General features: G+C 43.6%; 1 protein-coding gene across 1 annotated transcript in view; it reads right to left on the bottom strand.

The window, feature by feature from the left end:
- The window catches only part of USH2A (usherin), a 1,400,924-nt gene that overhangs the window by 431,667 nt on the left and 952,851 nt on the right, over positions 1-16,406 (bottom strand). The window contains exon 49 of the mRNA XM_073628975.1: positions 2,953-3,148. Within this exon, the coding sequence (XP_073485076.1) occupies positions 2,953-3,148 (196 nt within the window). The remainder of the gene's footprint in view (positions 1-2,952; positions 3,149-16,406) is intronic.

Raw genomic sequence — 16,406 nt, 5'->3', positions numbered from 1 at the left:
ATTTTTTTCTAAAAACTAATTTTGTTTTCTTCCAAATGTTACTATATTACACAGAAATAAAACTACAAATAGTACCCTTAGTGAATAGCGACAAAATAAAATTGTCACTTTTGTTGAATTATCAGCAACTTTTGTTTGCAGATGAAAGACAAAATGGGTTATCATAATTTTTACAAATATTTGTTTTACTGTGCTTAAAGAGATGTTTCCATCAGCTGTCGGGTGCTGCTGCCGCCATTGCGGATAAGAGTACCCAGCAGTGTAGCCTTATGGCTTCACGCTGGGAACCCTACTGCGCATGCGCGAGGCCCCGTTCCTCTCCCTTACTGGCCTGGCGACAAGGAGAGGAGGAGGGAGCCCTGCGATGATATCACGGGCTGCGGCCCAGACCCCCGGAAGTGGGAACAGGATACCTGTCAAAGACAGGTATCCTGTCCCCCTCCCCCCGAAAGGTGCCAATTGTGGCACCGGAGGGGGAGAGGAGACAAATGAGTGGAAGTTCCACTTTTGGGTTTAATATGACCGAATCACCACAATGCAACACTTTCCATCCCATTTGGTTTTCTATGGACAAAAGGATGGCATTGGCAACCCAGGCAGAAGCTACCATTTCCATGCCCTGCACCAGCCTAGTTACTGTATGTGTGGACAGACACAACCTGCCTCAACTGGGGGGTGCACTTTGGCAGCTCCACTTGGATGTCAGATGAAGTTTTTTTGGGTGTCACCAAACAGAATTCAACCTCTTGCACTCAGGTGTTGTGCTCAAGATTTGGATGAACTATTTCTGACCTACTTCCTCTCTCCACTGTTCACTATGTCTTGCTGCCCTCCTCAGACTTGGGTAGCAAAATCAGAGCTCTGATGAAGAGGGGACACCCCTTAAAACGTGTTAGTATCTGTAGATCTGTGCGGCGCATTCCCAGGATGTAAGAAGTACGTATAGCGATTCTGTATTTGAACAATTGTGATGACACTGTCCTTTTTATTTATTTGTGAGTATAATTATTTATTTCTCCTTTTTTTTAATAAACGGTGTCTAAAGATCATGCACTAGGCTGATGTGCCCTCTTTTTGTTCTACATATACAGTGCCTTGCAAAAGTATTCACCCCCCCTTGGCATTTTTCGTGTTTTGTTGCCTCACAACCTGGAATTCATTTGAATTTGGATTGTTTGGGGATTTGCATCATTTAATTTACAGAACATGCCCACAACTTTGAAGATGTTTTTTTTTTTTTAATTGTGAAGCAAACAACAAATAGAACAAAATAACAGAAAAAGTCAATGTGCATAACTATTCACCCCCCTAAAGTCAATACTTTGTAGAGCCACCTTTTGCGGCTATCACAGTTCCAAGTCGCTTTGGATAAGTCTCTATGAACTTGCCACATCTTACCACTGAGATTTTTGCCCATTCCTCCTTGAAAAACTGCTCCAGCTCCTTCAAGTTGGATGGTTTGCGCTTGTGAACAGCAATCTTTAAGTCTGACCACAGATTTTCTATTGGATTGAGGTCTGGGCTTTGACTAGGCCATTCCAACACATTTACATGTTTACCCTTAAACCACTCAAGTGTTGCTTTAGCAGTGTGTTTGGGGTCATTGTCCTGCTGGAAGGTGAACCTCCATCCTAGCCTCAAATACACACAGAGTGGTACAGGTTTTGCTTAAGAATATCCCTGTATTTAGCACCATCCATCTTTCCCTCAACTCTGACCAGTATCCCAGTCCAGACTGGTGTTCTTTGGGTGATGTGATGTGCTGGGTTTGCGCCAGACATAGAGTTTTCTTTGATGGCCAAAAAGTAAAATTTTAGTCAGACCAGAGCACACCTTCCTCCATACATTTTGGGAGTCTCCCCCATGCCTTTTCGCAAACTCAAAATGTGCCATTTTGTTTTTTGCTGAAAGTAATGGCTTTCTTCTGGCCACTCTGCCCTAAAGCCCAACTCTATGGAGCGTATGGCTTTCTGCTGTGAACTCTGCAGCTCCTCCAGGGTTACCTTAGGTCTCTGTGCTAACTCTCTAATTAATGCCCTCCTTGCCCGGTCCATGAGTTTTGGTGTGCGCCCGTCTCTTGGCAGGTTTGCTGTTGTGCCATGTTCTTTCCATTTAGTTATGATAGATTTAATGGAGCTTCTAGGGATCATCAAAGATTTGGATATTTTTTTATAACCTAACCCTGACTTGTACATAAGTGTTGCAGCCTCTGGGGCCTTTCAAAAATGTGTGTATATGTATTGACAGATCATGTGACTCTTAGATTGCACACAGGTGGACATCATTTCACTAATTATGTGACTTCTGAAGGTAATTGGTTGCACCAGAGTTTTATATGGGCTTCATAACAAAAGGGGTGAATATATACGCACATGCCAATTATTAGTTTTTTATTTCTAAAAAATAGTTTTATGCATATATTTTTCTAATTTTACTTCACCAACTTAGACTATTGTGTTCTGACCCATCACATATAATTCAGATTAAAAAAACATTGAACTAAAGGCTTTAATGTAACAAAATAAGTAAAAAACCAAGGGGAGTGAATATTTTTGCAGGGCACTGTAGGTTGGTGTCACTTAGGTCCAGAGTGTGGGGCTTAGTTCCAAAGACAGAGAAGTTGTTGACAAATCAGAATTAAAGGGGTGCACAAAGGAGGCTTTCCTGGCTAACACAAGTAATTGGAGGCACCTTTGGACCATGCACCTAGATAGGACTTTAAGCTTTAAAAAGTATAAAGTGGAGAACAGATTTACTTTAAAAGATACATTCATAAAGATGTTATCTTGGGTGTTTAAGTAAATTAGACATAGCTCCACGCTGAAACTAACAGCCCCCCATCAACCAAAGGCTCATATGGCATTCCAGAACTAAAAGTCCCTTCTAAGTTAGCAGACTACTGATTGGCCAACTCTGCTTCTAGATGCGCCTATTGTATAAACCCAGTCTTACCTGTTGGTGAGGGTTGTAGCACGTTCCTCCACATATGTCTTCACCTTTCTTACACTTAATAGGCATGCATGGTTCATCATTCCCACCCCTTGTTAGGTTCTGTCCCCTACAGGGATACAAGGTTTTTCTTTGAAGCTCATATCCAAGAATAATTCCATTAGGCTCCTCCGGTGGAGCCCAACTGATTTCCACTGATCTGCATAAAAAACGAATAACACAAATTAACTACACAAGATATTTTCATTACCAGGACATCTCCAGTCCAACAGCTAATGACCCAGCTGCCACAATTGTCTTTGTGTTATTTTATTTTTAAAGGGATGAACAAACTTTTGAGATGCCCACACCCTATGAACCCTATGAATTGTAGCATACTCAAGGTAGGGGACTTCCCATTTCAGATCATGCAAACTCTATGCCCTGCCGCTTGCTTGCTCTCTGGGCCACCAGTAGTGGTGCACCACCCAGAAATCCATTTTAGCACCTCCCTCCAACCCTGACATCAAATTCTAGCTAACGTAAGCATAACAGGGATTTTTTTGAGTGATTAATTACATCAGCTGAATAAAAAAAATTGTTAAATTATTTTTGAAAGAATATTTTTAATATATTGCAGTGTTTATACAGAAATCCCCAGACATAAATATAGGAAAGGTTACAGCTAAATTCCAGACACATATAAAAACATCCTCTATTTGAATTATTTTTTCAATAAACTCCAGCCTGAAGGTTTTATTTTGTTTTGGACAGAACAGAGAAGGATCCGTCTTTTAACGCTGCCTGTGTCCTTATTAGGGATATCTCTCCATCCTTACTTTCAGAACATTAGGTTCTTGAATGTGTACTGAGAAGAGCCCGGTACAAAAGTTCATCTCACTTTGAGGAATTTTTGAAACATTTAATGGTTATGAGCATTAGACACAACCAACGCATTTTTGGGGAAAAAAGCCCCCCCCCTTCAGGGATTGAGCACTCTATATTAAAAAAAAATCACAACAGAATGCACAAAGGGACCTGTTGTAAGGATTGATGAAGACTACTATCTCCTGATGGCACCACAGAAGGTGGAGACTTTTCCATCCAAAACGCATTGGCCGTATCCGATGATCTTAACCATTAAGGTCATTACAGGGGACAAGGGGGCACTCTTTACGCCTGGAGAAATAGCGATTTAACCTTCACATACAGAAAGGCTTCTTCACAGTATGAGCTGTAACCATATGGAATAGACTCCCTCAAGAACTAGTTCTGGCCAACGCAGATTGTTTTAAAAAAGAAATTCCAAAATGCACAAAATATAACTGGATACTAATTTTTAAATGTAATAAACCCAGGGGAAGTTGATCCAGGGAGTATCCGACTGCCTCCTGGAGGATGAGGAAGGAATCCCCCTCCTTTAGAGCAAACTGCGCTATACTTTATTTATTTTTTATTTTTTTGTCTTCCTCTGGAATGGGAACTAGGGTTGAACTAGATGGGCTAGTGTCTTTTTTCAACCTGTCTAACTATGTAACTATATAATTAAATGCTTCTAAAAGTCCTTAAAATTAGATGAACTTTTGTACTAGACACTCCTCTGTACACATTCAAGTAACTACTATCTGAAGGGTGCTTCCTTGTGTCACTATCAGAGAGGTAGCAGTCCAGGATCAGAACAGGGTCCACCCATACTTGACTTCAATCACAGATTTGCTTTATTACTATCTGTAATTATTACTTCTATCTGTCAATCGCTATCACACACATATCAGGTCCCTTTCAGAATGGAAAGTGATGGAATTTCTGTTTGATAGGAATAAATACAAAATTGTAATATTTGTAGTAAAGTGAGGAACAATAAACATTTCTGATGTTTTTACTACTGCCTATGCTATTCTGTCCCAGTGACACCAACTCCAACTATTTCTTGTCCTGGTGTCGCAGTCATAGGAAGTAAACTAAATTGCCACCCAGACAGAAATAAAAATGTGGCATACATTTTTTTTTTCTTCAAATTCTTTATTTATATACGGTACAAAAGGTAACCATCAAATCTCATCACAGTCTGGACAGTTTACAAGTAGTCAAGATGGAGAAGTGCATTGAAGATACAAAAATGCAAATCAAATACTATATATAATGACTATATAATATGACTAGTAACAACATGCAAGAAGAGGGAGGACTACTAATATGTGCTCAAGGTCGGGTACCCGAGTTTTTATTAGGTTAGACAAGAAAAAGAAGGGAACTAAGAAGAAGGAGAGGAATCAGGAGAGGGTGAGGAAAAAGAAAAGAAGAGGTAAGCACCAATGAACATGGGTGGGGGAGGGATAGCAAACCACCTAGCTGGCCAAAGCGAAGTGTTTAAGTTGGTTGAGTGTCCCTATCAAGTAGAGATCTGCCCTCGTCTGAATATATAAACATATTCCAGAGGAGCCTGTTTCTTTTGTAACGTTTGTGTCTGTTTTGTGCGGATAGGACTAGGTCTTCCGATTTATTTATGTCTTCTACTTTTCTAAGCCGCATTTGGATAGACGGGGGGTCAGATTTTTTTGCATCACAAAGCAATGTAGAGCTTGGCAGCGTTAAGCAAATGGTATATGATCGATTTTTTTGTACGTTATAGCAGGAATGTCTGAGCAGTGAAGTAGGAAAAAAGCAGGATCCTCTGGCACTGAGTAGTCTGTAAACTGTTGCGCAAGTCTGCGCACTTCCTTCCAGATGTTCTCCAGGCTTGGGCAACCCCAAAAGGTGTGTAGCAACGTCCCTTTTTCCCTTTGGCACCTCCAGCAGAGGTCTGATGCCTCTGAGAAGAGGCAGTTCAGGACGGACGTAGTGTGATACCATCTCGTATGCAATTTATAATTGCCTTCTTGTATGCACGTGCACACGGATGATTTGAGGGGAAATTGAATGATCCCCCCATCTTGAGCAGGGGTAAATGACCACCCCATTTCAGCTTCCCACTTGACGAGTCCCGGTAGCCTGAACTCTCTGGGCGGGGAGATCAACAAAGAGTACATTATGCAGAGGGTGCGGGGTAATGTGCCCCCGTCCATGCAATGGGATTCAAATGGTGCTGGGAACCACCTGTACTCTGCTGGTGAGCCCAGCGTCTGAAGAAAGTGGTGTAGCTGGAGTGCCTTCCAAAAATCTAAAGCAAATCTCTTGTTCGGCTGCGTCAGAGCTGAGATGGAAGGCCACCTGTCCGAGTCACGGAAATGAGACGCCTGGACACATCCCGTCCTCATCGGGGTCAGAAATGGGCCTCTGCTCACTCCCGGGGGGAAAATCTGGGTTACCCAAGATAGGTATAAAGGCGATCGTGGCATACATTTTAACTCTTCCCCACACTTTAAAAAAAAAAAAAAATGGCTGTAGACAAGCTTCACAGATATTTGATGCTATTTTCAGCCACTTGCAGAATGATTATAGAAGGAGCAAGCAGAGAGATGGCTTTATCAGAGCGCTGGTGCTCCCTCACTGCTGAAGGCCAAGCCATTTGTTATTACTCCATGGACGCCCAGCATACATGTCCAGGAGACATAACCAATTGTGCTCATACAAAAGTGCATGTCAAAGTAAAAGTGTAGGCAATATATAACCAAGGAGCACAGGTTGGAGTTTTACTACAAGAAATAAGATACTGCAGAGGATACAGCAGTGTAAAATTGGCCGGCAGGATGACCGTTTTGCTCAGTGATAAAAGTTAGGCATATACCAGTTAGGCCTATTTTTTTATCTATAGGCATAAGGGGGAGTGGTGAAATGTGATATAATATGAGGCTAATTAGGTGCACACTGTTCCTAAACCATTTTTTTTCTTTCTAAAACCATGCAGCAGTGTGCTATAAACAAAAGGCCCAAATGGTCCCTATATTAAGGTTTGTTTACTGCTGTTTAATAAATAAAAATTGCCAAAAACTTACTTTTATAATATGTTTCTCTGTATGGTTGATAAAACTCCATTACGATCAATTTCTCTGTTAGCTGAGAATTTCCAAGTGCACTTGTGTTAAGACCCCATAACCCCACATTGCACAAGAGAGAGCCTCATAACTGCACACTAGAGGGAGCCACCAGACACAATAACTGCACATTTATACTAAAGGGAGCCACATAATGACATATGCACACCAGAGGGAGCCTGCACACACGTTGTTGGAACCAGACACAAAACAGCGTGTGCAAACTAACAGGAGCCTGCACACATGTTGAGCCCAGATACAAAACAGCACATGTGCACTACAGTAAATCTGTACACACGTTGTTGGATCCAGATACAAAACAGCACTTGTGCACTAGAGGAAGCCTGAACGCATGTTGTTGGAGCCAGACACAAGTCAGCGAATGCGCACTGGAGGGAGCCTGCACACATGTTGTTGGAGCCAGACACAAGACAGCGAATGCGCACTGGAGGGAGCCTGCACACATGTTGTTGGAGCAAGACACAAGACAGCAAATGGGCACTGGAGGGAGCCTGAATGCATGTTGTTGGAGCGAGACACAAGACAGTGAATGTGCACTGGAGGGAGCCTGAACACATGTTGTTGGACTCAGACACAAGACAGCGAATGTGCACTGGAGGGAGCCTGCACACATGTTGTTGGAGTGAGACACAAGACAGCGAATGCGCACTGGAGGGAGCCTGCACACATGTTGTTGGAGCGAGACACAAGACAGCGAAAGCACACTGGAGGGAGCCTGCACACATGTTGTTGGTGCTAGACACAAGACAACGAATGGATTGCATTTGGATGTGATGTACAGTAATGTGTTGTACTGTATTTGAATTGCAATTTCGAATGACAACTGTACTGACTAAACGAAAATCGTACGATCTGGCATCGTATGAAAGTTTTTTTCGTGCATGTCCGATCAGATAATATTGGATAAACTGTCACGATCGGCTCTCGAAAACTGTGTACTAACGTTCCAATTATCGCAAGATCGCGTTGAAAGCGGTATTTTTCGTAAGATTTTCTGATTGTGTGTACGGGGCTTTAGAAAATCAGGCGAACATTGTCGTCCAGGGAACTTTCATACGATTTTCGTATAGTGTCTACACAACTTTTGACAGCCGATTCTGAATTTCCGTACGAAAATTCCTGAAGGCACAGAGTCCAACATTTTTCTCGTACGGGAACAGAACACATTTCATTTAAAATCAGAAAAGAAAGACTGCGCATGATCAGAAACAATAAACAACAACAAGAAAGTCTTAGTCGTACTAGAATTTTCATACAAATTTTCGTTCATCGGTTCTGATTTGCTGTGAAACAGCGAGGAAAATTGGACGATCGTTTGCCTGATTTTCTCATAGCGTGTACCCTACTTTAGGGATTAGCTTGTTAAACAGCTACTGAATTTTGTTGTCTGCCCTACACCAGAAATTAGGTTAGTAATTAAAGCATAACAATTATTTTGTCTTTGGAAAATGGGCATATTAGAATGGTGCATATATCTGGGATACCTTTGCAAAGCATCAGTTTTGATTCTTACCCTGAGAGACACTTTAATTTATGTATCGGTTGACAAATATGTTTATTGTAGGCAGAATCTAAAGGAAATCAATTCACACCAATGTTATTGATCAGGATCTTTATGTGCTGTGAAAAAACATTCTTTGGTAAACACTGAACAGATCATTGATCATTATTTACAGCTTTAATTATGATGCTGTTATGTACCCTCTCAGTGTGATATAGCTAAATCTGCTTATGTTATAATAAAGACAAAGTAATAAAATGTAGCATTCTACATCAGAAAGAAAGCCTGTGATTATGATATTTTTAAAGGACTGGTGCATTCTCCTACCTGATTAGAATACAAACAGAGAAAATGTACTACATAGTTGTTGGTAAACCTAAAGGAAGATTGTACAATAATATTGTAATATGAACTGTCAACCTAACCCATAGATTAATGCTCTCAGGTATGGTGTACGAGCTAGGAGAATGTTATGCCCCGTACACACGATCGGACTTTCCGACAACAAATCTCATGAATCTCTGTTTTATATTAGAACTGGAAGCATGCGCGTGTGCACGCTCCTACTCACTGACACTTCTTAAAGCAGAGTTCCACCCAAAAATGGAACTTCAGCTTTAAGGCTCCATGCACACTGGAGCTCATAAACAGCCCTTCTGAACATTGGATTGCTGCCTTAAAAATGCAATTTTATCAGCGTTTTCCATTGCCGTTAATGCACGTATAGCGGTGCTAGCTTTTAGCCGCGTTTCTCTGCCTTTATTCAAAATCAGTGGTTCTCTATGGGAGCCCATTGATTTGAATAGAAGTCGCACCAGAAGTCGGATCATCATGATCCGACTTGCGGTGCATCTTCTGTGCTGAGGATGAAGGGGAACCCCCACCAATATGAAAAAAAAATTGGCGTGGGGTCCCTACTTCAGACAATACCAGGCCCTTCGATCTAGTATGGATTTTAAGGGGAACCTCCTTCGCCGAAAAAAGGGCGTGGGGGTCCCCCCAAAATCCATACCAAACCCTTATCCGAGCACGCATCCCGGCCTTTCAGAAAAGGGGGTGGGGACAAGCGAGCACCCCCCCCTCCTGAACCGTACCAGGCCGCATGCCCTCAACATGGAAGTAGTTGCTTCGGGGCAGGGGGAGCGCTGCGCCCCCCACCCCAAAGCACCTTGTCCCCATGTTGATGAGGACAAGGGCCTCTTCCCGACAACCTTGGCTTTTGGTTGTCGGAGTCTGCGGGCGAGGGGCTTATCGGAATCTGGGAGCCCCCTTTATACCTACCCTATGTGAATGAGTATGGGGTACATCGTACCCCTACCCATTCACCTGGAAAAAAAGTGTCAAAAATAAAACACACTAGACAGGTTTTTAAAGTAATTTATTAGGCAGCTCCGGGGGTCTCTTACGACTTCGGGAGTCTCTTCCTTCTCTGCGCTCTCCGCCCTCTTTTCCTGCTCTCCGGTGTCTTCTGCCGGGCTCCTCCGCTATCTTCTGATCTTTTGCCCACTCTTTTGCTAGCGGTTGCCCAGTCTTCTCAGTCGTCTTCTTTCCTCTGCTATTTTTCTGATGTTGACACGATGCTCTCTCCCGCTGTAATGCCAGGTCTGCGGTGCGCAACGACTTATATTGGCATGGGGCGTGGTCACTGGGTGATGCCATCCGGTGACTCCGCCCCCTTATGACGTCACCACCCGGGCATGATAGGACGGTGACGCCGTAAGGGGCCCCTTGTCCTCTTCAACATGGGGACAAGGTGCTTTGGGGTGGGGGGGGCACAGCGCCCCCCTGCCCAGAAGCACCTACCCCCATGTTGAGGGCATGCGGCCTGGTACGGTTCAGGAGGGTTGGGGCACTCATGGATTTTGGGGGGACCCCCACGCCGTTTTTTCTACATTTTTTTTTTAAAATGGGCCCCCAGGAGCTTCACGGCATTTTACCATGTTATATCAGACTTACCTGTCAAACAATCCCCTCCTACTGCTCTCAAGCGCTTCCATCTCCTCCTGGTCTTTCTTCCGGGTCCGGACTGTTCAGGCCCCTTGATTGTCCGGGTCACCATTATATCACTCCCACACATGTGCAGAGTCACATCATTACGGCACAGAGCGGTGCCGTGAATGTACTCTGCACTGCAAATGCACTGTTCAGTGTACAATAAGACCCCTTTCACACTGAAGTGCCGCTAAAACAGCGCTAAAGTGCTGGTCATTTTAGCAGCGTTTTAGCAGCACTTTTCGGGTGCTAGAGGGGCGTTTTTTCTAAGGTCACATGACTGTAAAAAAAGGAAAAAAGACCCATTATGCAAGGCTTTCAAAGTGCTTTTAAAGCACTGCCCATTCATTTCAATATGCAGGGACAAACCGCTCCAAAGATGCTGCATGCAGGACTTTTGTCCCGCAATCGCACCACCCGAGTGTGAAAGCACACATTGCAATGAATGAGAGGCAGTTTTCAGGCGCTTTTCAGAGGCTATTTCTATCACTAAAACGCCTGAAAGCTGCCTCAGTGTGAAGGCAGTCTAATGCCCCGTACACACGGTCGGATTTTCCGATGGAAAATGTCCGATCGGAGCGTGTTGTCGGAAATTCCGACCGTGTGTGGGCTCCATCGGACATTTTCCATCGGATTTTCCGACACACAAAGTTGGAGAGCAGGAGATAAAATTTTCCGACAACAAAATCCGTTGTCGGAAATTCCGATCGTGTGTACACAAATCTGACGGACAAAGTGCCACGCATGCTCAGAATAAATAAAGAGATGAAAGCTATTGGCCACTGCCCCGTTTATAGTCCCGACGTACGTGTTTTACGTCACCGCGTTTAGAACGATCGGATTTTCTGACAACTTTGTGTGACCGTGTGTATGCAAGACAAGTTTGAGCCAACATCCGTCGGAAAAAATCCTAGGATTTTGTTGTCGGAATGTCCGAACAAAGTCCAACCGTGTGTACGGGGCATAATGCTGACAGGCAGGGAGAAGCATTTATGACAAGTATGGTCTCTTCTGTTTTGAAAATCCTACCTGCCAGCGTTTTTTGTTTAGGTTAAAAAAAAAACAAAAAACACTTTTAGGTAGGCAAATGAGTTATAATGAGGTGAATGTAACATTCACCAAATATGCACTGCAGATGAATTATTCACTGTAATTTGAAACACATGCACCGGTGAAACACACCTGCAGTAAATATTTGGTCAATGTCACATTCACAGCCTGAGGCCGGGTTCACACTGGTACAAAAAAACGCTCCGACACTGGGAGCTCATGTCGCATGACGTGTGAAAATCAATGTTTCCCTATGGGAGCCATCTTAACTGGTCCGACACAAGTTGGTCCGACTTTGAAAATGCTCCCTGCACTACTTTGGTCCGACTTTGATCCTAATTCAGCCCATTGAATATCACTGAATTCAGATCAAAGTTGGATCGCCGTCCTAACTGATCCGACTTTGGCATGTGACTTGTGCTCTGATGATCTTGAAGGGTAATTCCACGCCAAATTAAAGAAAAAAAAAAACCAGCATGGGTTCCGCCTTTAAGAGCATACCAGGCCTTTCGGTCTGGTATGGATTTTAAGGGGAACCCCCATGCCGAAAAAAACGTCATGGGGTCCCCCCAAAATCCATAACAGACCTTTATCCGAGCACGCAGCCCGGCAGGTCAGGAAAGAGCGAGTGGCCCGACTCTCCTGAACCGTACCAGGCCACATGTCCTCAACATGGGGGGGGGGGGGTTGGTGCTTTGGGGGCAGGGGGGCCTACCCTAGGACCCCACTGTCGCCACTTCTTCACAGCGCTGTTTTTAGATATCTTTTCATGTGAGTGTATACTTCTTTTAATATATTTCCAATTAAACGGATTTACACTATTTGGCCATTCCTTCTCTTCCTTCATTTTGCTGCTGATACTGCTGGTTCCAATGCTGATCTGAGAGATACAATTTATGGGTGCCGTACTCCATATCTTTGGGCCCGATTACGTTTTGAGGAATACAGCCACGTGGCAGCCACTCCACCAACTTTGCCCGTCCGGGCCAACTGTAGTCCAGCACCACCTAAGCCTGATTGACTCCACCTGGCGTATGCCTTGTTGGGTCCACCGAGTCCGGTAAGCCTTTTCACTTCTATTGGTGGTGTGTGGGCTCCCTCTACAGATGATTCACATCCTTGTTGAGATCTGTTCCAGAGGACTTTTTATATTCCCTCCAGGGATGTTCCTTTAAACACACGAACTTTGAACTGTCAATCCATAGACTCCATTTTCTGACCCCTCCTCCTAGCGCTACACTTATTTTGTTTTTTGACATTGTTTTACACTTGCTGGTTGTGTTAGCTGCTGTTTTATTCCCCTTTTTGGTAGCGCAGAATTATTGTGTATACATTCATTGAAAGGGCCCTTATAAATACACCAACAGAGAAACTTCCAACTCAAAGATTGAAAGTAAAAGAAAACCCCACATTTTGAGTTGTCCCCAGAAAAGCAATAGAAGCAAAATCTTCCAATGGGGACACTAGTTCTAAAGACCTGGGGGTCCCCAAGAAATTCCCTTAATTTCCCCCTTCCTGTTTGGCTATGGGACAGGAAGTGAAGAGAAATCTCCCAAATGGGATACAGATGGCGAAAAAAAAATCTGACAGGGGTCATAAACCTCCCTTGCTCTATCGAAAATGAAAAAAAACAAAGTTTTGCCTATAGTTCTACTTTAAGGTCTGCTTTAATAAAAGCTTCCAAATGCTGCTACAGCACATTTGGTCTGGGCATATGGACTTAAATGATGGGGTTAAGGAGATGACAAGGACTGGGGAAGGGAGAAGACTTTGCTGTGCAGATAGGAGGAAAGGCTTCATAGAACTGCATGGTATGTAATGGCTAGTTGTTTTTTTCAGGCATCCAGAACCTATATATTCTCAGAGGCAGGTGTCACTTCCTGCCTAATTCTATAAGATATTTTAAAGCAGTATTAAACCCAAAACAAAATTATTTAATACATTGCAGCTCACCAATCATTAGATGTGGTGGCTGAATTCATTTTCTTTTCTTTGGCTTTTTCTACCTAGTGATCTGGCCAGTAACACACCTCCGGTATTAGTGTTATTCCGCGTACACACGAGCGGAATGTCCGACAGAAAAAGTAAGACGGAAGCAATTCTTCGTCTTTTCCGATCGTGTGTAGGCCTCACCGGACTTTTTTCTTCGAAAATTCTGACGGACCTAGAAATAGAACATGTTCTAAATATTTCCGGCGGAACCAATTCCTATCGGGAAAACCGCTCGTCTGTATGCTGTTCCGACGTACCAAAAACGACGCATGCTCTGAAGCAAGTACAAGACGGAAGCTATTGGCTACTGGCTATTGCACTTCCTTTTTCTAGTCCCGTCGTACGTGCTGTACGTCACCGCGTTCTGGACGGTTGGACTTTGGTGTGACTGTGTGTAGACAAGACCGCTTGAGCGGAATTTCGTCGGAGAAACCTTCGGAGTTTATTCCGACTGCAAAACCGGTCGTGTGTACGCGGCATTAGACGCGAAGGGGGTAGTGTTAAATGTATTAGCAGATTTAGATACACTAACAAATTACAGAGCTGCAGATTGAAAAGGAAAGGTCATTTTTAATAACATTCAATTACTATGACTTGTGTCGCAATTGTATACGCAATTTATTTTTTCTTTATTTGAAATTTTTTTCCCCACGAAAGTGGAGTTACCCTTTAAGTGATTTGTCTCTTCCATGTAAACTGATACATTCTGCTGGAGAGCTTGTGCTTTTGAAAACCAACAGACTTGCTGGCTGGATTACCAGAGAAAACATAGAAGCCTAAAAAAGCAAACTAATGCAACCATCATATGTTAGAATTGGTAAGCTGTAATATATTAAATGTTATTGCTTTTGGTTTTAATACTGCTTTAATCGTTACTGTACAGTAAAAACAGACATAGGCTATCCTGACCATGTCTGTGACATAAACAACTTTGCTAAGAGAGGCTGACACGCTCAGGCCTGCAGTGATATATGGCAGAGAGCGCCTTCTATTATTATCCAAGTTAAAGCAAGACAGACATTTTTATACCAGCCGCTCCCTTCATACTTCAGGATCAGAATTAATGAATTACCTATTGATTAAATTCCACTCCGGCAAATCCACCATGGCAAATAAATGAACTCACCAGGGCACGTGTAGGCCACGGCCAGGCATGTCAGGGCAATCGATCCGCAGTTAGTAATCTTTGGGGATATAGGAAGAGTTGATGATAATATGACATGTGGGGAAAAGCAACGCTAACAGAAAGCCTGGCAGAAACCGACGCGGCCACAATACTGATGATGCTCCTCAAAGGAGCCGCGCTCTGCCTTGTAGTGTCTACATACAGAATATGTGTACAAATGTTCACCTAGAAAAGCAGGTTATTAAAGTTGAACTCTGGGCAGATATAAAAAGATACCCATGTTTGTATTCATTAACCACTTGCCTACTGGGCACTTTTACCCCCCTCCTGCCCAGGCCAATTTTCATCTTTCAGCGCTGTCACACTTTGAATGACAATTGCGCTGTCATGCGACACTGTACCCACGCAAATAGAGCTTTCTTTTGGTGGTATTTCATCATCACTGGGGTTTTTTAGTTTTTGCTAAATAAACGAATAAAGACTGAACATTTTGAAAAAAAAAGAAACATTTTTATAGCTTGTTATAAAATCTTGCAAACACGTAATTTTTCTCCTTCACTGATGGGCACTAATGAGGCGGCACCGATAGAATTTTGCAAACAGGCACTTTTTCTCCTTCACTGATAGCCGGCACTGATAGGTGACCATAAGGAGCAGGCACGGTTGGGCACTGCTGGCAGCACTTGTGGGCACTGTTGGGACTGCACTGATATTCAGGACACTGACAGGGGTGGACTGAACATTCGGGCACTCGGGCAGTGCCCGAGGGCCCCATGCCACTAAGGGGCCCCATCAGGATTGCCAGCCTCAATAAAACCAGGGACAGAATGTAAAAATCTGTGTTTTTTTAAAAATCCCAAGATTATAGCTGCCCTGCCTCTCCAGTACCTTTTCAGTGTGTGTGTGTGTATTCTGTGTGTGTATATTGTGTGTCTGTGTGTGTATACTGTATGTGTGTGTGTGTATACTGTGTGGCCCCATAATCTATTTCCTGGGGTCCCCATAATCTCCTATTGCCCGGGGGCCCCATAATCTTCTCCTATTGCCCGGGGGCCCCATAATCTCCTATTGCCCGGGGGCCCCATAATCTCCTATTGCCCGGGGGCCCCATAATCTCCTTTTGCCCGAGGGCCCCATGAGTTGTCAGTCTGCCTCTGGACACTGATAATCTGTGCCCTGATTATCAGTTTAGATGTCTCTTTCAGAGAAGCCGGTTATCAGCTCTCTTCTCCTCTCCTCACGCTGTCAGCATGATTGGACACAGCTGATCACTTGGTAAAGAGCCGCTAATTGGCTCTTTACCCCAATATGTGATTAGTAGTGTCCTCCAGATACTGCGATCACAGAGTGCGCCGCCTGCCCCTGCAGCGGGCAAGATCACGGTATATGACGGTGTCCCAGAACTAGCCGTCATTTGGCTAGAGCATGGTCGAAAAGTGGTTAATAAATTGTTAGGTGTATTACTAGTGTAAGTACCTGAATATGAATGGGTATCATCAGCCCCTTGCAAAACTCTTTACAGCAGCACGCAGACTGGAAGAGGGAGGGTCAGGACTAGGAGCCAATCAGGTGTACTGCATGTAAAAGTATTTGCAAGGAACATGCTGATAGGAAAGAGAAAGTGCGCAGAAAGATGACATTAAGGGGTTGATTTATAGCAAATAGACTGTGCACTTTGCAAAGTGCAGTTGCACTCTGCAGGAGCAGTTGCTCCAGAGCTTAGTAAATGAGCAGATGCTCTACTAACTTTCATCATCCAATCATGTGCAAGCAAAAATTCTTTTTTTTTTTCCTTGCATGTGATTGGGTTAAGCTTTACCTC

The sequence above is a fragment of the Aquarana catesbeiana genome, linkage group LG04 (genome assembly GCF_042186555.1).
Source record: "Aquarana catesbeiana isolate 2022-GZ linkage group LG04, ASM4218655v1, whole genome shotgun sequence".
NCBI classification, from domain to species: Eukaryota; Metazoa; Chordata; class Amphibia; order Anura; family Ranidae; genus Aquarana; species Aquarana catesbeiana.
This window is presented reverse-complemented; position numbering and strand designations above follow the sequence as displayed.